Raw genomic sequence first — 22,216 nt, 5'->3', positions numbered from 1 at the left:
TATTGTAATACAAGTCTAAAAGGAGACAAGGTATCCATTGTCAAACTTGTGTTGCGGCATCCCCCGCCTTGTCATTTGTATCGAGACCATTTGCTGAGATGCTATCAGTGATTGTCGAAAAATATTCTTATGCTTTAAAAAAAACGATTTAAACAAGCAATATAAAATAATATTTCCATTAAAGCAAAAACGATAGGCTCCTCCGAAATGGAAATACTTTTGATTTGATTTTGGGATTAACAGTCATTTTTATCACGTTGCATTTAAATGGAAAGGGTGATACCCGTTGAAGTGATCAGGTTCTGTTGAAATTGCAATATAGCAATATATTTTCATGGAGTAGCATGTTGCATTTGGCCTACTCCGGTCTTGATGACCTTTTTCAAAGGAAGGTTTATTTTTGCTCTCGCTAAACAGTTCATAAACGTTAAGCTTAGTACAGGTGGCAAGAAAGATTTAGACTTATTGGTGTTACTAAATCGTCAATGTTCTTTGCCAGAAATCTGTAATGCACACTTTCTTAACCCTGCCCAGGCCAGCTCAGGGTGGCTGCAAGTTCACAGCTATTTCAAAGACATACACTTGTTACCAATGGTTGTAGCCTACTTATTAAGCCCAAGTTCAAATAATGACTGGTGCCTTTGAAATTTGGTTGGGTAGAACACCTGAACATTTGACGTTTATAAGCTAGGCCTATACCTGGCTCAATGTGGCACAGCAGACAACCCCAGTGGAATTGTGTGGAATGTTGCCTGGAGTCTGTTTTTGACACTGACTTACTGAGTGCGCTGGTTTTAACTGCCTCTCCTGTTGACAATATTCGTGAGATGCGAACCCTTTATTTCACTGGATTGGTCTGCCATGTGGTTATCATGTGGAGTTGCATTTTTTCATATACTACTAAGGGGAGAGTATTTCGTCAGTGCATTTACAGTACTGCTGATGAAGATGGTCAGGTTTAGGTGAAAGGTGAATGTCTCTTATTGACTACAACCCCTAGGGGCAGTGTGTTCCTGAAACTCTGTAGTCGTCTGCATTATAAAAAAAAGTTGCCAGCTAAGGGGGAGTGGTGGCATGCCCCCCTGTAAAAATGTTTGCCCTTCAAAATCAGATTTAGTTGCATCTGATGCGCACCAATTTGTTAGTCAATTAAGTAGATTTCCTTAAGTAGGCAGCTGGCGCTTATGGAACACATGGAAGGGGTCACCTGTGATGTGTTTCAGTGAGGTGAAATGTTCACAATGTCGCAGATAGAAGTGTAACAAATACAGGTAACATGGATTCTTATTCTACTTGACAGACAACCATATCTGTTCTACTCGATGCTTTTATATATGAACGTTTCTGTAACGTTGCACCATCCTGAACCCGTCCCTGTTTACACCCATCCATCATCCAGCCAGGCTGTGTGCCACCTGTTGCCTGGTTCCCAATCCCACCCTAGTTTTTTTTGCCTAAAAGGTCCTAAATCTGGTCTGAAACCAACCCCTATGGAACCTTTCTTTAGTAGCATGCATTCATGTCTTTTGAATTCATGTCAAATACAGATATGAACGATGTGTTGACTGACAACCATGTGGCAACTTCTACAGAAGATCTTCACATGCCTTTTACTATATATTACAAAGGTGTTCTGCTACGAAGTCTGGTTCATATTTGTCTATGTTTACATCTCTCCAAATGTGCCGCGAAATGGTGCCGACAGAGGGCTGCTTCGCTTCTAGTCCTTAGGAAACTTTGCAGTATTTTGTTTTATGTCTTTCATACATTGTTAGCCCAGAATCTTGTTACATAGAGCTGGGAAGAATTAGATATCAGAGCGGTGTCAACTTACCAGCACTATGACCAGGAATACTGCTGTTCTGAAGCGTATCCTTTGTCCAGACTACCCAGGGAATTTGAGATGATTCCAGAGGCTGATCCAAAACAACGCCGCCAGAGAAGAGGTAGACGGAGCGGTCTTCTGGTCAGACTTTGAAGGCGCGCACACCACCCACCGCTTTCGAGTGTATTTCTTGCGAATGTCTCTAGATAACAAAGGTATATAAAATTAGGGCAAGGGTTGCTTTCCAGAGAGACATCAGGGATTGTAACATACTCCGTTTCACAGAAAATGACTCTCTCGGGATATGCTGTCGGAGTTGATACAGCCACTTGGATTCTTTGTACGTTGTGCCGACAGGAATAAACATCTCTCCGGAGTCACTAAAACTCTTTTTTTCAACCCCTCCACATTTCTTGTTAACAGACTATAGTTTTGGCAAGTCGGTTAGGACATCTACTTTGAGCATGACAAGTCATTTTTCCGACAACTGTTTACAGACAGATTATTTCACTTTGAATTCACTGTCACAATTCCATTGGGTCAAGTTTACATACACTAAGTTGACTCTATTAAACAGCTTGGAAAATTCCAGTAAATGTTGTCATGGCTTTAGAGGCTTCTGATAGGCTAATTGACATTTGAGTCAGTTGGAGGTGTACCTGTGGATGTATTTCAAGGCCTTCCTTCAAACTCATTACCTCTTTGCTTGACATCATGGGAAAATCAAAAGAAATCAGCCAAGACCTCAGAAATGGTGGACCTCCACAAGTCTGCTTCATCCTTAGGAGCAATTTCCAAACACCTGAAGGTACCACGTTCACCTGTATAAACACCACGGGACCATGTCGCCGTCATACCACACAGGAAGAAGACACGTTCTGTGTCCTAGAGATGAACGTGCTTAGGTGCGAAATGTGCATATCAATCCCAGAACAGCAGCAAAGGACCTTGGGAAGATGCTGGAGGAAACGGGTAAAAAAGTATCTAATATCCACAGTAAAACGAGTCCTATATTGACATAACATGAAAGTCCTCTAAACAAGGAAGAAGCCACTGCTCCAAAACCGCCATTAAAAAAGCCAGACTACGGTTTGCAACTGCACATGGGGACAAAGATTGTACTTTTTTGGAGAAAGGTCCTCTGGTCTGAAACACAAATTGAACTTTTTGGCCATATTTACCATCGTTATGTTTGGAAGAAAAAGGGGGAGGCTTGCAAGCTGAAGAACACCATCCCAAGCATGGGGGTGGCAACATGTTGTGGGGGTGCTTTGCTGCAGGAGGGACTGGTGCACTTCACAAACTAGATGGCATCATGAGGGAGGAAAATTATGTGGATATATTGAAGCAACATCTCAAGATCTCAGTCAGGAAGTTTAAAGCTTGGTCGCAAATGGGTCTTTCAAATGGTCAATGACCCCAAGCATACTTCCAAAGTTGTGGCCATCCCGAAATGTTAAACAATTTAAAGGCAATGCTACCAAATACTAATTGAGTGTGTAAACTTCTGACCCACTGGGAATGTGATGAAATAAATAAAAGCTGAAATAAATCATTCTCTCTTCTGACATTTCACATTCTTAAAATAAAGTGGTGATCCTAACTGACCTAAGACAGGGACTCTTTACTATGATTAAATGTCAGGAATTGTGAAACTGAGTTTAAATGTATTTGGCTAAGGTGTATGTAAACTTCCGACTTCAACTGTATCTCTCACACTCAAAACACTGGCGGGGTGAAGACTTTACTGTTTTTTTAACTATAGATTGCCCTTTTAAACTTTTGCAAATGCTTATTTACCGTGAAGACCAGTTGCTCCGTTAATTCTATTAACAGTCTAGCTCTACACTTGATTTACTGCACTTGAGACGGTTTGCGATCACTTCAGCTTTGAACTGTTTACACAACTTAAAGGAGAAGTTGTCTTTTTTTAACCACAATCTATTTTGTATGGAAATGTCATGTTCTGGAAGGGTCTGGACACAGAAGCACACAGTCTTCTCTTCGTTGGGCATCATTTGAAAGACTTCTGTGCACTGATAATATATGAGAATCCAATGTCCTGAGGATATCATTGTTTGAGGATCACAAAGTAGTGTTGAGGGATTTAGTGCTTTTTTTTTTTTAGCTCTGTTCGGTTTCGATATAATTTAAAACATTAAATCTAATCTCTGCAAAGGGATTAAGTCTGCCAGTCAGACCTGACCTTATCTATTCACTCCCCATACGGTACTGTCTTTAGGCATCCTATTTAGCTAGCCTGCCTAAGTAGACTATGCTTCAGAGCTATCTGACAATCATTTGACTAGTTCTTCAAAGTACATAAGGCATACTTTCAAATTGTCCCTTTTTCGTTGTGTACACTCTCATGCGGTCTGTGTCGGTCCAGAGATCTGTATATAATGACGAGATGCTCATGTTGCCGACATAACAATGGGAGCCGTGGTCCCAAAGGTGGGAAGACAGGCAACAAGCTTACATCCAATGATGCACATTGGGCTTATTTAGGACAGATTTTGCAGAGCGGTTTCTCTCTTCGCCTCTTCCGATCTGATCCATCTTCGTCAGCCAGAAACGGAAGCAATGGATTATGGTTATTGTAGTTAATTACCAAGTTTCTGAGAAACTAGGTGGAATATTAGAGCAGGAAGCACCAGTGACTCGGTCAATAAGAAAGTGGTCAGATGAAGCCGCTGCTTAGCTACACGACTGTTTTGCTAGCACAGACTGGATTATGTTCCTGGATTTTTCCGATGGCATTGAGTACACCACGTCAGTCATTGGCTTCATCAATAAGTGCATCGACGTCGTACCCACAGTGACCTTGTACATACCCCAACCAGAAGTCATGGATTACAGGCAACATTCGCACTGAACTAAAGGCTAGAGCTGCTGCTTTCAAGGAGCATGGCTTTCAAACTATTAGACTACAAAGGGAAGCATAGCCGAGAGCTGCCCAGTGACATGAGAGCATCAGCTGTTCCGAAGATTGTGATCCCGTTCTCCGTAGCCATGTGAGCAAGACCTTTTAAACAACATTCACAAGGCCGCATGGCCAGACGAACTACAAGGACGTGTACTCCGAGCATGCGTTGGCTTGTCTTCACTGACATTTTCAACCACTCCCCGTCCAAGTCTGTAATACCAACATGTTTCAAGCAGACCACCATAGTCCCTGCCTAAATGACTACCGACCCGTAGCACTCGCATCTGAAGCTGTGAAGTGCTTTGAAAGGCTGTTCCTGACTCACATCAACACCATTATCCTAGAAACCCTAGACCTGCCCCAATTTAACAATTTGGGCAGATTGCATCTGCTGCATTTCCTTCTGACCTGTGTACAATATGATTTTAAAGCAATCCATAACTTTTCAAATCATGCTTTAGTAGCCTATTTTGAATACTTTATTTACATCTGTGTAGACTGGATTAGGCTGTAATTTTGGCACTTTTTTAAAGTTCAATTTACTTTAGGAAAAGCTTCTAGCCTTATGCATGCACTGCCTATGCTTACATATGAAAAACGTAACCTCATTCGTTATTTGAGTATAGGCTATGGATTCCATTAGTTTTTTTTTAGGCCATTCTAAATACATTTTAAAAATCCATCCATAGGCTATATGTAATGACAATATTAAATTAAGAATAGTCTAAGTGCTTGTTAAATTGTGAATGAGACTGAAGTGTGTGTGCAGCCTGCGCAAGAAGCAGAGCTCATGCCTTTCTACAAATCATCATTAGTCGCATCATGCAGGCTTTAAGTATAAAAAAAAATCTAAACGTATAGCCTAACATTTGTATCACAACTGAAGTTTCATAAAGAACTCTAAATGAAGCCAGTAGGAGGACCTGTTTCTTTCATTAATTGCATGTGTGTGAATCTCAGTATTTTATTTATATACAGTATTTCAATTTATTTTCAATCTCTTCTTGATTTTATTCGATTATACCTTCCGGTAACTTGCCTCACCCAATGTGATACGGAATCAATATTATTTTCAATTTTAGAACACATTCAAGAATCTCCAGAAGCTAATTAGCTACAAGCTATTTAGTCATTGTTAGCCACTGCTAGCGGCTTTTACGTTCTGCACAGATACCAGCCCTGTTCTTAGCCTGGATAATACTCACCTGTCTACCAATATTGCTTGTCTACTGATATCACTCTCTCCACAACAACGCAGGATTCCTGCCGTAATCCCTGGACCACTACTTCTGATCTTCACAGCTAGCTTACACCAGTACCGACGCTATTCCCTGAGGCCCACCTTCCCGGCCTACTCAGCTGTTCACCCGAACCCCACTCATACATGGCTCAAGCCCAAAACTCCACCGGATCCTTGCTGTAAACTCTGGACCTTGGCACCGGATCACCGCTGCTACTGATTGGATATAGTGGCAAATGCCACAAACTCAGGCTGTGTGTAGTTAATCTGACCCGCTCTGCCTCGTCATCACCATTTTACCTGTTGCGTTGTCTCACGTGTTTTAGCTAGCTCTCCCAGTCACCACCTGTGATTACTTTATGCCTCGCTGTATGTCTCAAATGTCAATATGCCTCGTTTTAGTTTACAATGGACCCCCTAATTCCACTCTTCATACCTCCTTTGTCCCACCTCCCACCCATGCGGCGACCTCACCCATTACAACCAGCATGTCCAGAGATACAACCTTTATTACCCAGTGCCTGGGCTTACCTCCGCTGTACCCGCACCCCACCATACCCCTGTCTGAGCATTATGCCCTGAATATATTCTACCACGCCCAGAAATCTGCTCCTTTTATCCTTTGTCCCCAACGCTCTAGGCGACCAGTTTTGATAGCCTTTAGCCGCACCCTCATTCTACTCCCCCTCTTCCGCGGTTGATGTGGAGGTAAACCCAGGCCATGCATGTCCCCAGGCACCCTCATTTATTGACTTCTGTGACTGAAAATGCCTTGGTTTCATGAATGTCAACATCAGAAGCCTCCTCCCTAAGTTTGTTTTACTCACTGCTTTAGCACACTCTGCCAACCCTGATGTCCTTGCTGTGTCTGAATCCTGGCTTAGGAATGCCACCAAAAATTCTGAGATTTCCATACCCAACTATAACACTTTCCATCAAGATAGAACTGCCAAAGGGGGAGTTAGCCTGCAAAGTAATGTCATACTTTCCAGGTCCATACCCAAACAGTTCGTACTTCTAATTAAAAAAATTAATCTCTCCAGAGTTTGTTCTGTTAGGTGACCTAAACTGGGATATGCTTAACACCCCGGCAGTCCTACAATCTAAGCTAGATGCCCTCAATCTCACACAAATCATCAAGGAACCCACCAGGTACAACCCTAAATCTGTAAATAAGGGCGCCCTCATAGACGGTATCCTGACCAACTGGCCCTCCAAATACACCTCTGTTGTCTTCAATCAGGATCTCAGCGATCACTGCCTCATTGCCTGTATCCGCTACGGGTCCGCAATCAAATGACCACCCCTAATCACTGTCAAACGCTCCCTAAAACACTTCTGCGAGCAGGCCTTTCTAATTGACCTGGCCCAGGTATCCTGGAAGGATATTGACCTCATCCCGTCAGTTGAGGATGCCTGGTCATTCTTTAAAGTAACTTCCTGACCATCTTAGATAAGCATGCTCCGTTCAAAAAAATGCAGAACTAAGAACATATAGCCCCTGGTTGACTCCAGAACTGACTGCCCTCGACCAGCACAATAACGTTCTGTGGTGGACTGCAATAGCATAGTCCCTGCGATATGCAACTGTTCAGGGAGGTCAGGAACCAATACACGCAGTCAGGAAAGCAAAGGCAAGCCTTTTCAAGCAGAAATTTGCATCCTGTAGCCCTAACTCCAAAAGGTTCTAGGACACCAAAGTCCATGGAGAACGAGCACCTCCCAGCTGCCCACTGCACTGATGCTAGGTAACACGGTCACCACCTATAAATCCGTGATAATCAAACTTCAACAAGCATTTCTCAACGGCTGGCCATGCCTTTCTCCTGGCTACTCCAACCTCGGCCAACAGCTACCCCCCCCCCCCCCCCCGCAACTACTCGCCCAAGCCTCCCAGCTTCTCCTTTACCCAAATCCAGAGAGCAGATGTTCTGAAAGAGCTGCAGAACCTGGACCCGTACAAGCCAGCTGGGCTTGACAATCTGGACCCTCTATTTCTGAAACTATCCGCCGCCATTGTCGCAACCCCTTTTACCAGCCTGTTCGACCTCTTTTCATATCGTCTAAGATCCCCAAGGACTGGAATGTTGCCGCGGTCATCCCCCTCTTCAAAGGGGGAGACACCCTGGACCCAAACTGTTAGGGCAAGATGGATATAGGTTTAAGGTCTTCGAAAGCCAAGTCAACAAACAGATCACTGACCATCTCGAATCCCACCATACCTTCTCCGCCGTGCAATCTGGTTTCCGAGCTGGTCATGGGTGCACCTCAGCCACACTCAAGGTACTAAACGATATCATAACCGCCATCGATAAAAGACAGTACTGTGCAGCCATCTTCATCGACCTGGCCAAGGCTTTCGACTCTGTCAATCACCGTATTCTTATCGGCAGACTCAGTAGCCTCGGTTTTTCTAATGACTGCCTTGCCTGGTTCACCAACTACTTTGCAGACAGAGTTCAGTGTGTCAAATCGGAGGGCATGTTGTACGGTCCTCTGGCTGTCTCTATGGGGGTGCCAATTCTTGGGCAGACTCTTTTCTCTGTATATATCAATGTTGCTGTGGGCGATCCCCTCATCCACCTCTACGCAGACACCATTGTGTATACTTCTGGCCCTTCCTTGGACACTGTGCTATCTAACCTCCAAACCTAGCTTCACTTGCCATACAACACTCCTTCCGTGGCCTCGAACTGCTCTTAAATGCTAGTAAAACCAAATGCATGCTTTTCAACCGTTCGCTGCCTGCACCCGCACGCCCGACTAGCATCACCACCCTGGATGGTTCCGACCTAGAATATGTGGACATCTGTAAGTACCTAGGTGTCTGGTTAGACTGTACACTCTCCTTCCAGACTCATATCAAACATCTCCAATCCAAAATCAAATCTAGAATCTGCTTCCTATTTCGCAACAAAGCTTTCTTCACTCATGCCGTAAAACTGACCCAATTTACCTACCTCATCCCCATACTGTTTTATTTACTTCTCTGCTCTTTTGCACACCAGTATATCTACCTGCACATGACCATCTGATCATTTATCACTCCAGTGTTAATCTGCTAAATTGTAATTATTTGCCTACCTCATGCCCTTTGCACACGTGTGTATATACTCTTTTTTTTCTACTGTTATTGACTTGTTTATTGTTCCATGTCTAACTCTGTTGCTGTCTGTTCACACGGCTATGCTTTATCTTGGCCAGGTCGCAGTTGAAAATGAGAACTTATTCTCAACTAGCCTACCTGGTTAAATAAAGGTGAAATGAAGAGAATGGCATTCATAGCCATCATAATGACATTCTGTGTAGTATAGATCAGGGTCCCACTTCACTTACTGTGGTTCAATTAACAAGTCATTTTATTTGTATTTAAATATTTTTTTAAACTCTGTAATAGCTGACACATCATTCTTTCTGCAGACATTTGTTTAATTAATTTGGAGCAGATATTTAAGAGTTTATGGAAAACATTTGACCAAACTGCATCGGCACAGTTCTTCCAGTAAATGTATTTTTGTAAAAATGTCTAAATTAAGTAGTCCTTGTGCGTATGGTTCGTTAACTTTTTTGCCATACGTTTTAAGTCACAACGCAATGCCATAACACGGGTTTCTGCGACTCACACAGACCAATTTCTCCACTCTACAAACTTGTGACTATCATGTGGCGCATTGGAGGATTCTTGTCCTGTCAGCTTTGAAGTACAATGACAGCATTCATACCAAGCCATTCAAGGAAATCTGGAAATGGAGGCTTGTGGTGTGGGGATAAACTCTTGGTCCTCTATCGCTGTCGTCTCAAATGTTCAGAGTCTCACATGAGAATCTAGCATTTTCTACTACAGATTACGGGGCTCTCACCGCACTCTGTGGAACCAGGCCAAGGGCGCACTGCCTCACCGCTGCGACCCGCCTGCTCTGCTTGTCTTTGCCAGGCGTTACTATTACTGAGAGCCCTACTCCGTTGAGCGAAGTTAGTGCTAAACTTTCTCTAAACGGCTAAATGAGCTAAAGCTGATGAGATTAAGGGTATTTAATACTTTCCATCGATGGTGAAATTGTTTTGAGTTTGTAGCATTTCAGTATAATGGCGTGGTGATTTAAAATGTTTGCGGGGAAAAAACAATTCTAAATTACAATGTATTGGCATCAAATAACCGTAAGTTGTCTCGTGCCGAATAGTGTATACGGTAAGGTTTAGACCTTAACGTGAATTGATTACTTACAAGCCCTTAACCAACAGTGCAGTTCAAGAATAGTAAAAAAAATATCTACCAAATAGAGAAACAATAACGAGGCTATATACAAGGAGTACCGAGTCAGTGTGGGGGTAGAGGTTAGTCGAGGTAATTTGTACATGTAGTTAAGGGTGAAGTGATTGCATAGATGATAAACAGCGTGCAAAATAAATTGGGGGGGGGGTCAAATGTAAATAGTCCGGTGGCCATTTTTATTATTTGTTCAGCAGTCTTATGGATTAGTGGTAGAAGCTGTTAAGGGGCCTTTTGGTTCTAGACTTGGGGCTCCTGTACCGCTTGCTGTGCTGTAGCAGAGAAAGTCTGTGACTGGAGTCTCTGACCACTTTTTTTTTTGGGGGGGGCTTTCCTTTGACAAAGCCTATTATATATGTCCTGGATGGCAGGAAGCTTGGTCCCAGTGATGTACTGGGCCATACGCACTACCCTCTGTAGTGCCACTTCCAGTTCAAAGTGAGCAATCGCTGTTCTGATGTCCAGAAGTTATTTTCGGTTATGCGTAGCCAGAGTGCTGTGAAACGTTGCTGTAAAAAAATGGGTTTATAAATAACATATTTGGTTCACCACTGGATGCCAAATTGTATCCTGTAACACTATGTATTTTTGAACCGCGGTATCAACCGAACCGTGACAAACAATTAATGAACTGACACATGGATTTAGTAAACCTTTGCACCCTACATTTTATTTGAATGAAAAGACAGCAGGTTTGACGCTTTGTTTATTAAGCTAGATGTAGAGAGCTAGTATTCTCTTAATGATCATGGTTATAAATGGCTTTTTGACAAACGCACATGCAGTTTAAAATTAAACTAGGTGAAAATTGGGTCTGACGTTACTTTGAAATTTCTCTGCCATGTTTTTAGGATTCATAGCCCAGACTCAGATTCTTAGGTGCAATCTAAATGTGCTGACAGTGGTTGACTCTGCAGTGCAGAATGATGGTCCGAGCCTCATGGAATCTTGACACGGTATGGGTAGGTTAGGAAAGCCTGTTCCCATGTTTTGTGCTATATGGCTACATTTATGCATGAACATAAGAGTTGGGAAGATGGCACAAACAGATCTGGGACCGGGCTAAGGGTACTAACTGTCATTAGGTCCTGTTGACAGGGCTGAGAGGGAGGCTGCAGTCACCAAGCTATACCTGCAGTGTGGACAACCTTGGCTCCACTTCACCCCTCTCCCTCCCCAATGTCCCAACTCTATATGACCCTGTACAGTGAAGACATGTTTCTGAGCGTGGTTGATTTCCTCTCAGGGGTCACCTTTGTGTACAAAGCGGAGTGGGAATTGAGGGTGAGCGGTGAGACTGCGTCTGTGGGGCTAATTATCGCAGATTGATCCTTTTGGCAGTGACTTCCACCTCCCCCGCACCCTACACTCAGTCCACAGCTAGCCACCTCAGTCACGCTAGTCTAGATTTATTTCACTGCAAGGGAGAAGGGAGGTTATTCTGTTAGGCTTCCCCAACGTGTGTCATATGTTAACAACTTTATGAATAGAATTACATTTCCCCCCCCCCCCCCTCCTGCCCCTTTACTACAACATCTTCCAGGGCTATTTGTAGCTAATGTTGAATTATCAGTGAGGCATCTATGCTTAACAAATCATAACACTCGCGTGAACACAGCCTATTCAATAACTGAATAGTGCATGGCAGTTTCAAACAAAATGTTATTAGTCACATGCGCCTAATACAAACAGGTGTTGGTAGACCTTACAGTAAAATGCTCACTTATGAGACCTTAACCAACAGTAAAATAACAATAGTGAGTTTTGAGGGGTATTTCTTTATGCCAAAGGTTGTTGCGCTGGCTAGGGTATCCATACTGTGCTAATTCAGGAGTGAATCGATATGCTACAGGGATGGTGCTGATGTTTTCCTCCAATTGATTGCCTTTTTCACATCACTGAGACTGGAAGCCTGGTGGCTTTGGTCCTGAGAATTCAAGGTGAATTTAGGAGGGTGCAATGTTACAGAATTGCATCGCTCTCACTAAAGTGAAATCTCTTTGAATAAGATTTTAGATCTGCAATTGCAAAGTTCAGAATGTCCCACTTCACTGAATACACTATCTAGAAGTGGATTAGCTGGTTTTGTGACAGAAATGCCTAGAGTGCGTACACAAACTGGGCTAGAACGCTGCTTTCGAACATCTTTAGCAGCTTAAAGTTAACAGAATTCTTTAGTAGACTAGGGATTTAGTGTTTCTGGACTAGGCCTAGCAGTGGGAATGGGCTAGGCATTGTATCTGAAGCAAGCCTAGACTGGAGAGGTGTGTTGGTGTGTATGCGTGCCTTTTTAGGCCTGGGTTTCAAGTACTTGAAAAATAATTGACATCTGTACCTGTTTGAGCCTGCTTGGCTTGATTAACCTAATAGAAAAGCCTCAAAACTGCAAATCCTGCCCATCTGGCACTCCAGGCAGACTCAATCAAATTCTCAAATGTTAATATATTTGAACCCAGGTGTGGCTCCTGTCAGATTACCTGTTGGTCTGTCTCAGGGGTAGGGGAGTTGACTTAGTTCAGAATATGCTCATTCCTGAACATAAGCATACTAAATGGAGACTTTCCATTCAATGTGTTGTGTGTCTTTAGTTCTGAGTTTGACTGTGTGAGATGGAAACACGAGGTGTAAACTGTGGTTATGTTCAATATTTTATCATTCCTTTTTTTTTAGTAAGACACTACTTTCCCATGTTTATAATGCATTTGTCTGATACTGCATAATGCACCACAATGCATTATATATATATATATATATATAATGTGTATGTATGCACTTATAGTAGCTTCGTAGGAAGTGTTACTGTTTTCAAGTCTAATCTCTTTTTCAGATATGGGATGTCACACTGCGTTTTCGCAGTTAAAAAAAAAATGTATGCATGGCATATTTACATCGCTCGATCATCTCTTTTAGTCCTGATCTCATTGGTGATGTGATCTGGTATTCTTGCCTTGTGATAATGTGCTTTCTAGAGTTTCTCGAAAGCGCTTTCTCTGAAATTGTATACATCATAGCAAACTACTAAAAGTTATGAAAAGGTATACTGATCTGAACAAAAATATAAATGCAACAATTGCAAAGATTTTAGAGTTAAAAGTTTATAAGGAAATCAGTCATTTGAAATAGATCAGGGCCTAATTTATGTATTTCACATCACTGTGAATGCAGATCTGCATCTGGTCACATACCTTTTTAAAAATAAAGTTGATCAGAAAACCAGTCAGTATCTGGTGTGACCACACCTCCTTCGCATAGTTGATCAGGCTGTTTGGACTGTGGAATGTTGTCCCACTCCTTCAATGGCTGTGCGAAGTTGCTGGATATTGGGGCCTCTAGAGTGGTGCAGCGGTCTAAGGCTTCACTACAGACCTGGGTTTGATCCCAGGCTGGGGCACAGCTGGTCGTGACCAGAAGACCCATGAGGCGGCGCACAATTTGGCCCAGCGTCGTTAGGGGAGGGTTTGGTGGGCTGGAATTTCTTTGTACCATCGTGCTCTAGCGACTCCTTGTGGCAGGTCGGGCGCCTGCAAGCTGACCTTGGTCGCCGGCTGTGCGGTGTTTCCTCCGTCACATTGGTGCAGCTGGCTTCCAGGTTAAGCAAGCAGTGTGGCTTAGCAGGGTTGTTTCGCAGGACACGTGGCTCTCAACCTTCGCCTCTCCTGAGTCTGTAGGGGTGTTTCAGCGACGGGACAAGACTGTAACTATCAAGAAATTGGGGAGAAAAATGGGTAGAAATTGGAACACTGCCGTAAGCAATGGGTGACATCTGTATGGAAGAACTGGGACATTTTCAGTTTCCTGGAATGGTGTACAGATCCTTGCGACATGGGGCCATGCATTATGTTGATACATGAGGTGACTGTGGCAGATGAATGGCACGACAATCGGCCTCAGGATTTCGTCATGGTATTTTCCATAGCTTATGCCTGCCCATATCAACCCCACCCCCACTATGGGGCACTCTGTTCACAACTTTGACATCAGAAAACTGCTTGACCACATGACGCCATGCACGCTGTATGGTGGTACAGTTGAAACTGGGAGTCATCCGTGATGTGACTTCTCCAGCGTGCTGGTGAGAATTTGCCCACTGAAGTCTGGTATGACACCGAAGAACAGTCAGGTCAGACCCTGGTGAGGACGGCGAGCACGCACATGAGCTTCCATGATGGTTTGTGCAGAAATTCTTCGGTTGTGAGAACCCACAATTTCGTCAACTGTCCGAGTGACTGGTCTCAGATCTCACTGGTGAAGCCGGATGTGGAGGTCCTGGGCTTGCCTGCTTACACGTGGCTTGCGTTTTGAGGCCGGTTGGATTTACTGCCAAATTCTCTAAAATGACATCGGCTACATATCCTGGTTCGATACCAGGCTGTGTTGCAGCCGGCCGCGACAAGGAGGACCATTTGGCCCAGCGTCGTCTGGGTTCGGGAGGGTTTCGCCGGCCGGCATGTCATTGTCCCATCGCGCTCTAGCGTCTCCTGTAACGGGCACATGCATGCTGACATTGTCGCCAGGTGTACCGTTTTCTCCGTCACATTGGTGCGGCTGGCTTCCCGGGTTAAGCGTGCATTGTCAAGGAGCAGTGTGCGGGTTGTGTCAGAGGACCCATGGCTCTCGACCTTCGCCTCTCCCGAGTTTGTACGGGAGTTGCAGTGAAAGGACCAGACTAACTACCAATATGATTGAAAAGGGGGTAAAATTATGGCAGCGGCTTATGGTAGAGAAACCATAAGATACAACTCTGGTGGCCATTCCTGCAGTCAGCATGCCAATTGCACACTCCCTCAAAATTAGATCTGTGGCATTGTGACAAAACGGCATATTTTAGAGTGGTCATTTATTGTCCCCAGCACTAGGTGCTGTGTAATGATCATGCTGTTTCATCAGCATCTTGATATGCCACACCTGTCAGGTGGATGAATTATCTTGGCAAAGGATGCTCACTAACAGGGATGTAAACAAATTTGTGCACATTTTTTGAGAGAAATAAAAGCTTTTCTTGTGCATGGAACATTTTATTTCAGCTCATGAAATATGGGACTAACACTTTCCTCTTAAAATATTGTTCAGTTCCCTTCTCTTGGAAACTGTCTGTTTTATCCCCTACAGTTGTCCTGTATGTGCATACTTTGTTTGCGGCAGCGTATTCAAAACTGTAGTACTTGTTTGTGCCCTGCACATTTTCAAAGTAGCCTACTGTTTAACAACCTGAATTCCAGGCGCTTTTTTTTACTATATTATATTTTGAACATGGCTCAGGTTAACCGCTCTTCTTTTTAAGCAAGTAAAAGTAGATAAGTTATACTCCATCTTTTAACATCACATATCCAGGGATCTCCAAGAATGTTTCTGAAAGTTGATGCTACATTTAGCAAGGCCACTTTTAAAAAAAACATTTTCAACATTTGTATACCCAAATAGTATTTTGATATTCCAATATATTTAATGTTATTTTCATCTCAATTATGAATTTTAGATGTGTGTTTCTGATTTGTGAAATCTGTCTACCGTGGCGTTGTGTATTTTTGTGATTATTTTAGATGTTTTGTTAATTGGCTAGTCTGACTCATGCACTTGACTTGCCCTGAAATGACTGAAACACTCTTTAGCTGGGCCTGGGGGGCCAAAATCCAGCTGGCTTGTGGCCCCCACACACTTCCGTTTTCTTGCTGAGTGGGGTGACTGGTGGCCGAGCGCTGCCATTGGCCTGTCATCTTCCCAGGCCTATTATGGAGGGGCTGGCTGGAGGGGGAGCAGCAGTGGAGGGTTACCTTTAGCCTGGAAACGAGTCCCAGCCAAGCCATGTGACGCCTGTGCCGTGTCCCTTTTCCCTGCTCTCCCCAGCCAGCTGAATGAGACGAGCGCACACATGCACCGTGTGTGTGTGGGGTATATACATGCATATAGACGCTTGTATGCACATACCACACACTTCGGAGTGTGGGCAGGTTGGTATGGAAACAATGATAACAGAGGGGGGCTGAGAGGGAGATGTCAATGGTTTTAAGTATATCGAGCATTCGGCTGTGGTTAGTTACAAACTGTTCCTTGTTTGCCCTAGTCTTAAGAATTCCACCATTTTGTTTGACCTAAAAGGTGTTCCATATCTGAAGGTTGTTCTGTAAATACAGCAACATTTACCTCTTGTTACAATCTCTCATTTCCCTGTCACTGGCAGTGTGTGTGCCAAGCTACCAGTGCGGGAATGGTCTACCTCAGAGCCAGTTTACGTGAGATTAGATTCTTCGTAATTAACATGTTTCAGATGTGATGGATCTGCCATTAACATCCTGGACTAAATCCTCAAATCACTATGATGGGGCTTTCATGGTTAGGGCTGCCACAGTAATTCTGTAATCGTGTAACCGACGATAATGGATGAAGACATCATGAAAATAAAAATAATACGCGGTTTAATACATAAAGAAATATTTAATATTTTTTAACTTGGCAAGTCCAGTTAAAAACAAATTCTTATTTACACATGGCCATTTTCTATTTTTTCTCCCCCTCCCCTAACCCGGATGATGCTGGGCCAATTGTGCAGTGCCCTATGGGACTCCCGATCAGGGCCAGTTGTGAGACAGCCTGGGAACAAACCAAGGTCTGTAGTGATGTCTGTAGACATTACTACATTTACATTACATTTAAGTCATTTAGCAGACGCTCTTATCCAGAGCGACTTACAAATTAGTGACTGACTGAAGATGGCCAGGCATTAACCACAAGACGTGTGGTTGAGTCCATTTCCACGGTAACATGGACTCTTTACAACGTGATGAAACGTTGCTGCTCCTTGTTTTAGCTCGGTGTTGTAGCAAAAATCAGCAAATACATGCACCCAATGGCTTACCACAAATGGGCCACACTGTCACTTGACAGATATATCAGCAAGTTAGGCTAGCTAACCCCAAGCTGTCAGTTTAGCTATAAGTAAACAGTCTCTGATTTGAGACTTTGGTTGCTTAGGCAACCCCCCCCCCTCCTGTTTGAAAGGGGGCGTCACCCTACTATTCATAGTTGTGAGAACGAAGAGGTCTACTGTAGCTCAGTCCCCTCTGGGAGCAACTGCTACTACTTCAGGGACACAAGGTAAAGGTACCTCTACTGTATGCTATACTGATTGAAAGCAGTTACTTATGTCTTTTTTGTGGCTATTTTTCAATGATTCTCGGTGAATCTCGGTTTTTGTCACCTGCATTAGCCACCAAGTTCCTAGTATTACAGCTTCAAAGAACTGGAGTTTTGGTAATTGTATTCATGCTTGGAATTGAAGTGTAGTCATCGCATTTGGGAAGTTGAAGTCATGTGATGCGACAAACCTAACGTAAAATGATTAGTTGGAACATAATTTGTGTTTAAGCCACATGCTTTACACACACTGATTTTGGTATTTTCTATGTGGGCCACACTTTCATCCTTTATCATTATCAAATTATCTGTTAAACCTTATACATCATCACACATTTGGTTATTAATTGTGACTTTACGATCAGCAAATAGCTTATCTTCCAAGTGTGACGTTTTACTGGTCTGATATCGACAGCAGGGATCAAGTTAGAACAAAGCCTCTTGGGACATATTGCTTGAGGGATAATAAAAAAAAAAGTGAAGTCAAATGTAAGGCCTATGGACAGCAGCCTAAGGGCCAAGAGGCTGAACAGGTTTTTGTACCAAGGTTGGAAATTTATGTACTGAAGTGTCTTTAATAATTTGAGCCCTCTGCTTAACCTCAGGACAGCATCTTTGTCATTTGACTTAAATTGACTTGAAATAAAGATTAAGGTCTATTTCAAGTGATTATTTGCATTTCAAATGATGAATTGCTTTTTGACTCATGATTCATAACCAGGTGAAGTATTAGATGAAAGTTTGATTAGAAATGATTCCTCCCACTAATTTTGACTCAAATGTGAACGAAGCAAATCTTTTATATTTAGAAAAATTTCTTAGGCTAAATGTGACTGCCACTGTTGGCTCAATTTTGACTTCCATCTCCCTGTTGAAATAACCCTTTTCAGTCGTCAATAGTGGCAGGCAGTCTGGGGACAAAGAGCATAGGGCGACCTATTCACTCTTTCCTGTTTCTCTATCGCTCTCTGATTTCTGTAATTGTGCCATTTGTTATGGAGGCTATGGGAGGACAGGATTAAGACTGAGACTGTAGTGCAGTTACCAATGGTAACTCACCTCTGTCCTATAAAGTGCTTTTTAAGAGCAACAGGCTCGTCAAAAAATATTGTCACTATTGAACTAAAATGAGAGAATTGTAGTCTTTAGTTTTAAAGACCCTTGACGGTTTTAATGCTAAAAGGTGATATATAAACAAGTAATGCAACATTCAGTTTGGCTGACTATTGTATTGACAGAAGAGATGTTGACATTGAGAGAACATGTTGAGGTGACCTGTGACGGTCACACTGGTCTCCATGTGGCGACTGAGTGACTAGACTCAGAACCTTGTACTATAAAATACTTCCTGAAGGTAATACTGTTATAAAATATTTTTTTAGCAATTTCATTTTTTGCTCAGACTTAACAAAACCAGAATCTATTTTAATTCTGTAATCTGCTCCCAAGTATTCCCACCTTCAATAGCAAAATTGCATACAAATGTAAGCAAGGTTTGAAAAGCTTTAGTAAAATAACTTTTTGGGCTTCGTGGTCAATTTGCAATTGACAAAATATTTGTTATGCTCCAGTCCCCGGCGAGTCGCTCAATCGACCCGCGGCTGGTTCTTGTTGGTGATCCATGCTGTAGAAAGTATCCACACCACCTTACAGTTTTTGCATCACGCCCTGGACTATCAATCCCACCCTCTTTGCTTGGATCAATTAAACCGTGCTGTATTATGAGAACAATGCTGACTTCAAGGAAGTGTTTATACAGGGCCCTGGCCTTGTGTGCAGGGAAGAGGGGATTCCAGTGGGCTCACTATCAAAACACCTCAAACAGGAAATGTCACCATGTCTTACTTCCCCACTAAAATGAGATGTGGCATGTGTTGGTGTGGTGATATTGTCATGGAAACCTGTGTTCAGGATTGTTTTGAGTGTCAGATTGCCTCCCTTAAGACATTCGTTATGTTTGCAAGTCAAGTGTATGGCAATGGGAAAATAATAGAATATAATGAGGAGCTATATTTTTCTCCCTTGGTTTGAGGTGTTGCACTAAACCCTTTCTCTCACATCTTGTTTACATTTCACATGAAATGTGTGGCTTTGTCTCAATGTTCTGAAGTGGTTTCCTCTAGTGTTATTTCTGTCAGCTGCACTGGTCTAAGATTGCATGAGATGAAGGAAGCCTACTATTACTGTCGCTTTCAGACGTCTAGTTATTGTAGGTGAGTGGACAAAAAAAGGAAGCTATTTGAGAATAATAGGACCAACCACTTTCACTAGTACCTGCTACTTTAATGTTTGCAGAACCAAGGGGTTAAGATGGTGCAATAATAGTGTAGCTCTACCCTCAACCAAAGCTCCTTGCAGTCAAACATGTCACCCAAAATGTCCTCAGTGTGCAGGGTGGGAGAAAGGAACTGGGCACTAGTCATCCTGTGGCGACTATTGCTTTCCCCCTATGCAGTTTCATCTCTTTTATATATTGACGGGGTAGCTAGGTTGAGATGGGTGGTGTCTGGTATGGAAATGTAACTTTTTTTTCTTTCTCCCTCATGCCCAAAGACTACAGATGTAAGTGTTACACTGTCATTTAAAAAAAAATTCTCTCTAGACAACAGACGTGATGCAGATGCAAGCCCAGGAGCTCCTGCGACAGCTGCAGATCCCAGAGCTGGAGGATGTGTGCCAGTACATGCACAGCCTGCCCGCCAACATCCTGATGGGTGTGGGCGCCCTTGCCGCCCTCACCACCTACTGGTACGCCACGCGGCCCAAGGCCCTCAAGCCGCCCTGCGACCTCAACATGCAGTCAGTGGCCATGACGGTAAGGGAATGCTTTCGTTACTTTAGTTTTATTTATGTTCAAATCGCAGCTTGTACATTTTAATGTTCCTGCACAAGTCCAAAGAGCATAGGTTTCCTTAGTTTCTAAGACAACTTGTGTAACTGCATAGGAGGAAGTGATGAGGAAATAACAGCTATGGATTTGTCAACAAAAAAGGCTACATGTTACAAGAGAGCTGTCTATAGATGCATCAGTCTTCATTACTGTATGGCATTGTACTTGTCCACAGTAAGTTATTCTTGTGTGCTTTTCTGAAGTGTTCTAATGTTAACTTGGTTTAAGGAAGTTCAACAGTTGCCAGTTAACATGGGTACTTTGGACAATGTATCCCATGTGTTTTCAGTCCTGTTTGTCTGCACAGGTTAATATACAGGTTAATTTGTTAACAACACTTTGAAGCGTAGGACCAGATTTTTCCATTTCAACTTTCAAAATATTCCATCTCAGTAACGGAGTAGGAGGCCAGACAACAATTGTGCTTGTCTGAGCATGTAGTTTGACTATTTACATTTTTGAGTGAGTCACTGAATGTCTGCATGAGCTCCAGTACAAATTGAAGCATTTTAATGGACTCCCCTGATTTGATTGGATACCAACTAAGTCCCTGTATTTATCTTGTTTAAAAGTGAGATTAGTGTGTGAGTGCACACACCCCGGTGCTGGCAGTGGGAGGACTTGAGAAAGCTGTTCCGGCCTACGTAAAAACGAAGTTCTTCGCTGTGCCAGCACTGCATTCCTCCAGTCATCTCTTATTTTTCTTTGTGAGCTCAAGACAATGAAAATGTGTAATAGAACTGCGTTGTGTGTGTGCGCGGTGTAACTAGTGTCTTTGTCCTTTCAGCCAGTCCTCTATTCGACGTACAGTACAAAGTCATTATGCAGACAGATACTCATCATGATTCACGACTTATGGAAAATACAGGGGTGGACACAGTCTTCTCTTCTAGCAACTGCTGCCTGTTTCTAAGTGAAGTTTTGAAATGGCCTGTTTTTTGGACTTGTCCATCTTAAGCCCGTGGATATGTGTAACTATATTTTTGCATAATGATCCCAGTTTGGTGAATAGTAGGGGTCTGTCATGCCAAATGGTGTCCGCCTCTGTCACAATGGGATTCAACAAACTAGTAGCGTCCGTTGCTGTATCAACGGTGTGACGACCTAATGATTTTGGATCTCATTAAAGCCTAAATGACATTCTTTTCATCATCGCTATGCAAACAAGGCTGATTTCCACAATTCTGCAGTTTAAACCAAAAAATATCTTTTTAACTACTTTTTGGTACCTTAACATTACTACATGAAATCCATGTCTTAAAAGTTGCCACATTTCAGAAATGGCAAAACGTGTAATCTGCTTGACACGTTAGTTTACTTACCTTACAGATCAAAGTCAGCTAATTTCCACTCCATTCATATTCAAATCTGTTTGATTCATACTCTGGCTGTCATTATTTTATTTTAACATGCCCTTCCCTTGTTTACACTGAAATAATATCATTTCAGTAGTCTAGATTTTTTTTTTCTCTCTCATAGCTCATTGGTACACACACCCTTGTTGAATGTTATGTATGTGTACTAGGATGGAATAATGTGGAACAAATAAATACCATCAAATGATATCTTACAATAATGAACAGCTTTGAAAACCAACCTGGCAACCTGATTTTAATACAAACTTTGATCCTTTTTTTTTTGTACAGTTGTCTTATTTTTAGTTTAAGTTTTTTTTTTTTTGTACACACATGGCAATCAGACTGAAATACTTCATTCTGATGTGTGGAATAAAGGGGTGGGTGCTGTGTGGTTGGGAGGTTCTGCCTGTCACTTGTTTTCAGCATGCAGTCTTGGAAGGGAGCACTCCTGCTTTCTTTGTTCTGAGTGTTTGCAGTGCTAGTGGTTTTTAGTTCATCAGTGTATTTCACATTATGTGCCCTGTATAATATGGCTATCAAACTTCATTAGCAGATAACATGACATTAACAGTAGCT

At 42.7% G+C, this 22,216-nt stretch overlaps 1 protein-coding gene across 3 annotated transcripts in view; it reads left to right on the top strand.

The window, feature by feature from the left end:
• The window catches only part of LOC135507825 (long-chain-fatty-acid--CoA ligase 1-like), a 50,607-nt gene that overhangs the window by 731 nt on the left and 27,660 nt on the right, over positions 1 to 22,216 (top strand). For 2 of the 3 annotated variants that reach the window (XM_064927505.1, XM_064927504.1), the window contains exon 2: positions 19,995 to 20,207. In XM_064927505.1, the coding sequence (XP_064783577.1) occupies positions 20,007 to 20,207 (201 nt within the window). In that variant the 5' untranslated portion in view covers positions 19,995 to 20,006. Of the gene's footprint in view, positions 1 to 17,280; positions 17,354 to 19,994; positions 20,208 to 22,216 lie in introns of those variants that run through there. The other variant, XM_064927506.1, reaches the window with a different exon arrangement.

This window comes from Oncorhynchus masou, chromosome 21, assembly GCF_036934945.1.
Source record: "Oncorhynchus masou masou isolate Uvic2021 chromosome 21, UVic_Omas_1.1, whole genome shotgun sequence".
Taxonomy (NCBI): domain Eukaryota; kingdom Metazoa; phylum Chordata; class Actinopteri; order Salmoniformes; family Salmonidae; genus Oncorhynchus; species Oncorhynchus masou.
The sequence above is the reverse complement of the archived record's forward strand: the minus strand, read 5'-3'. Positions and strand labels throughout refer to the sequence as shown.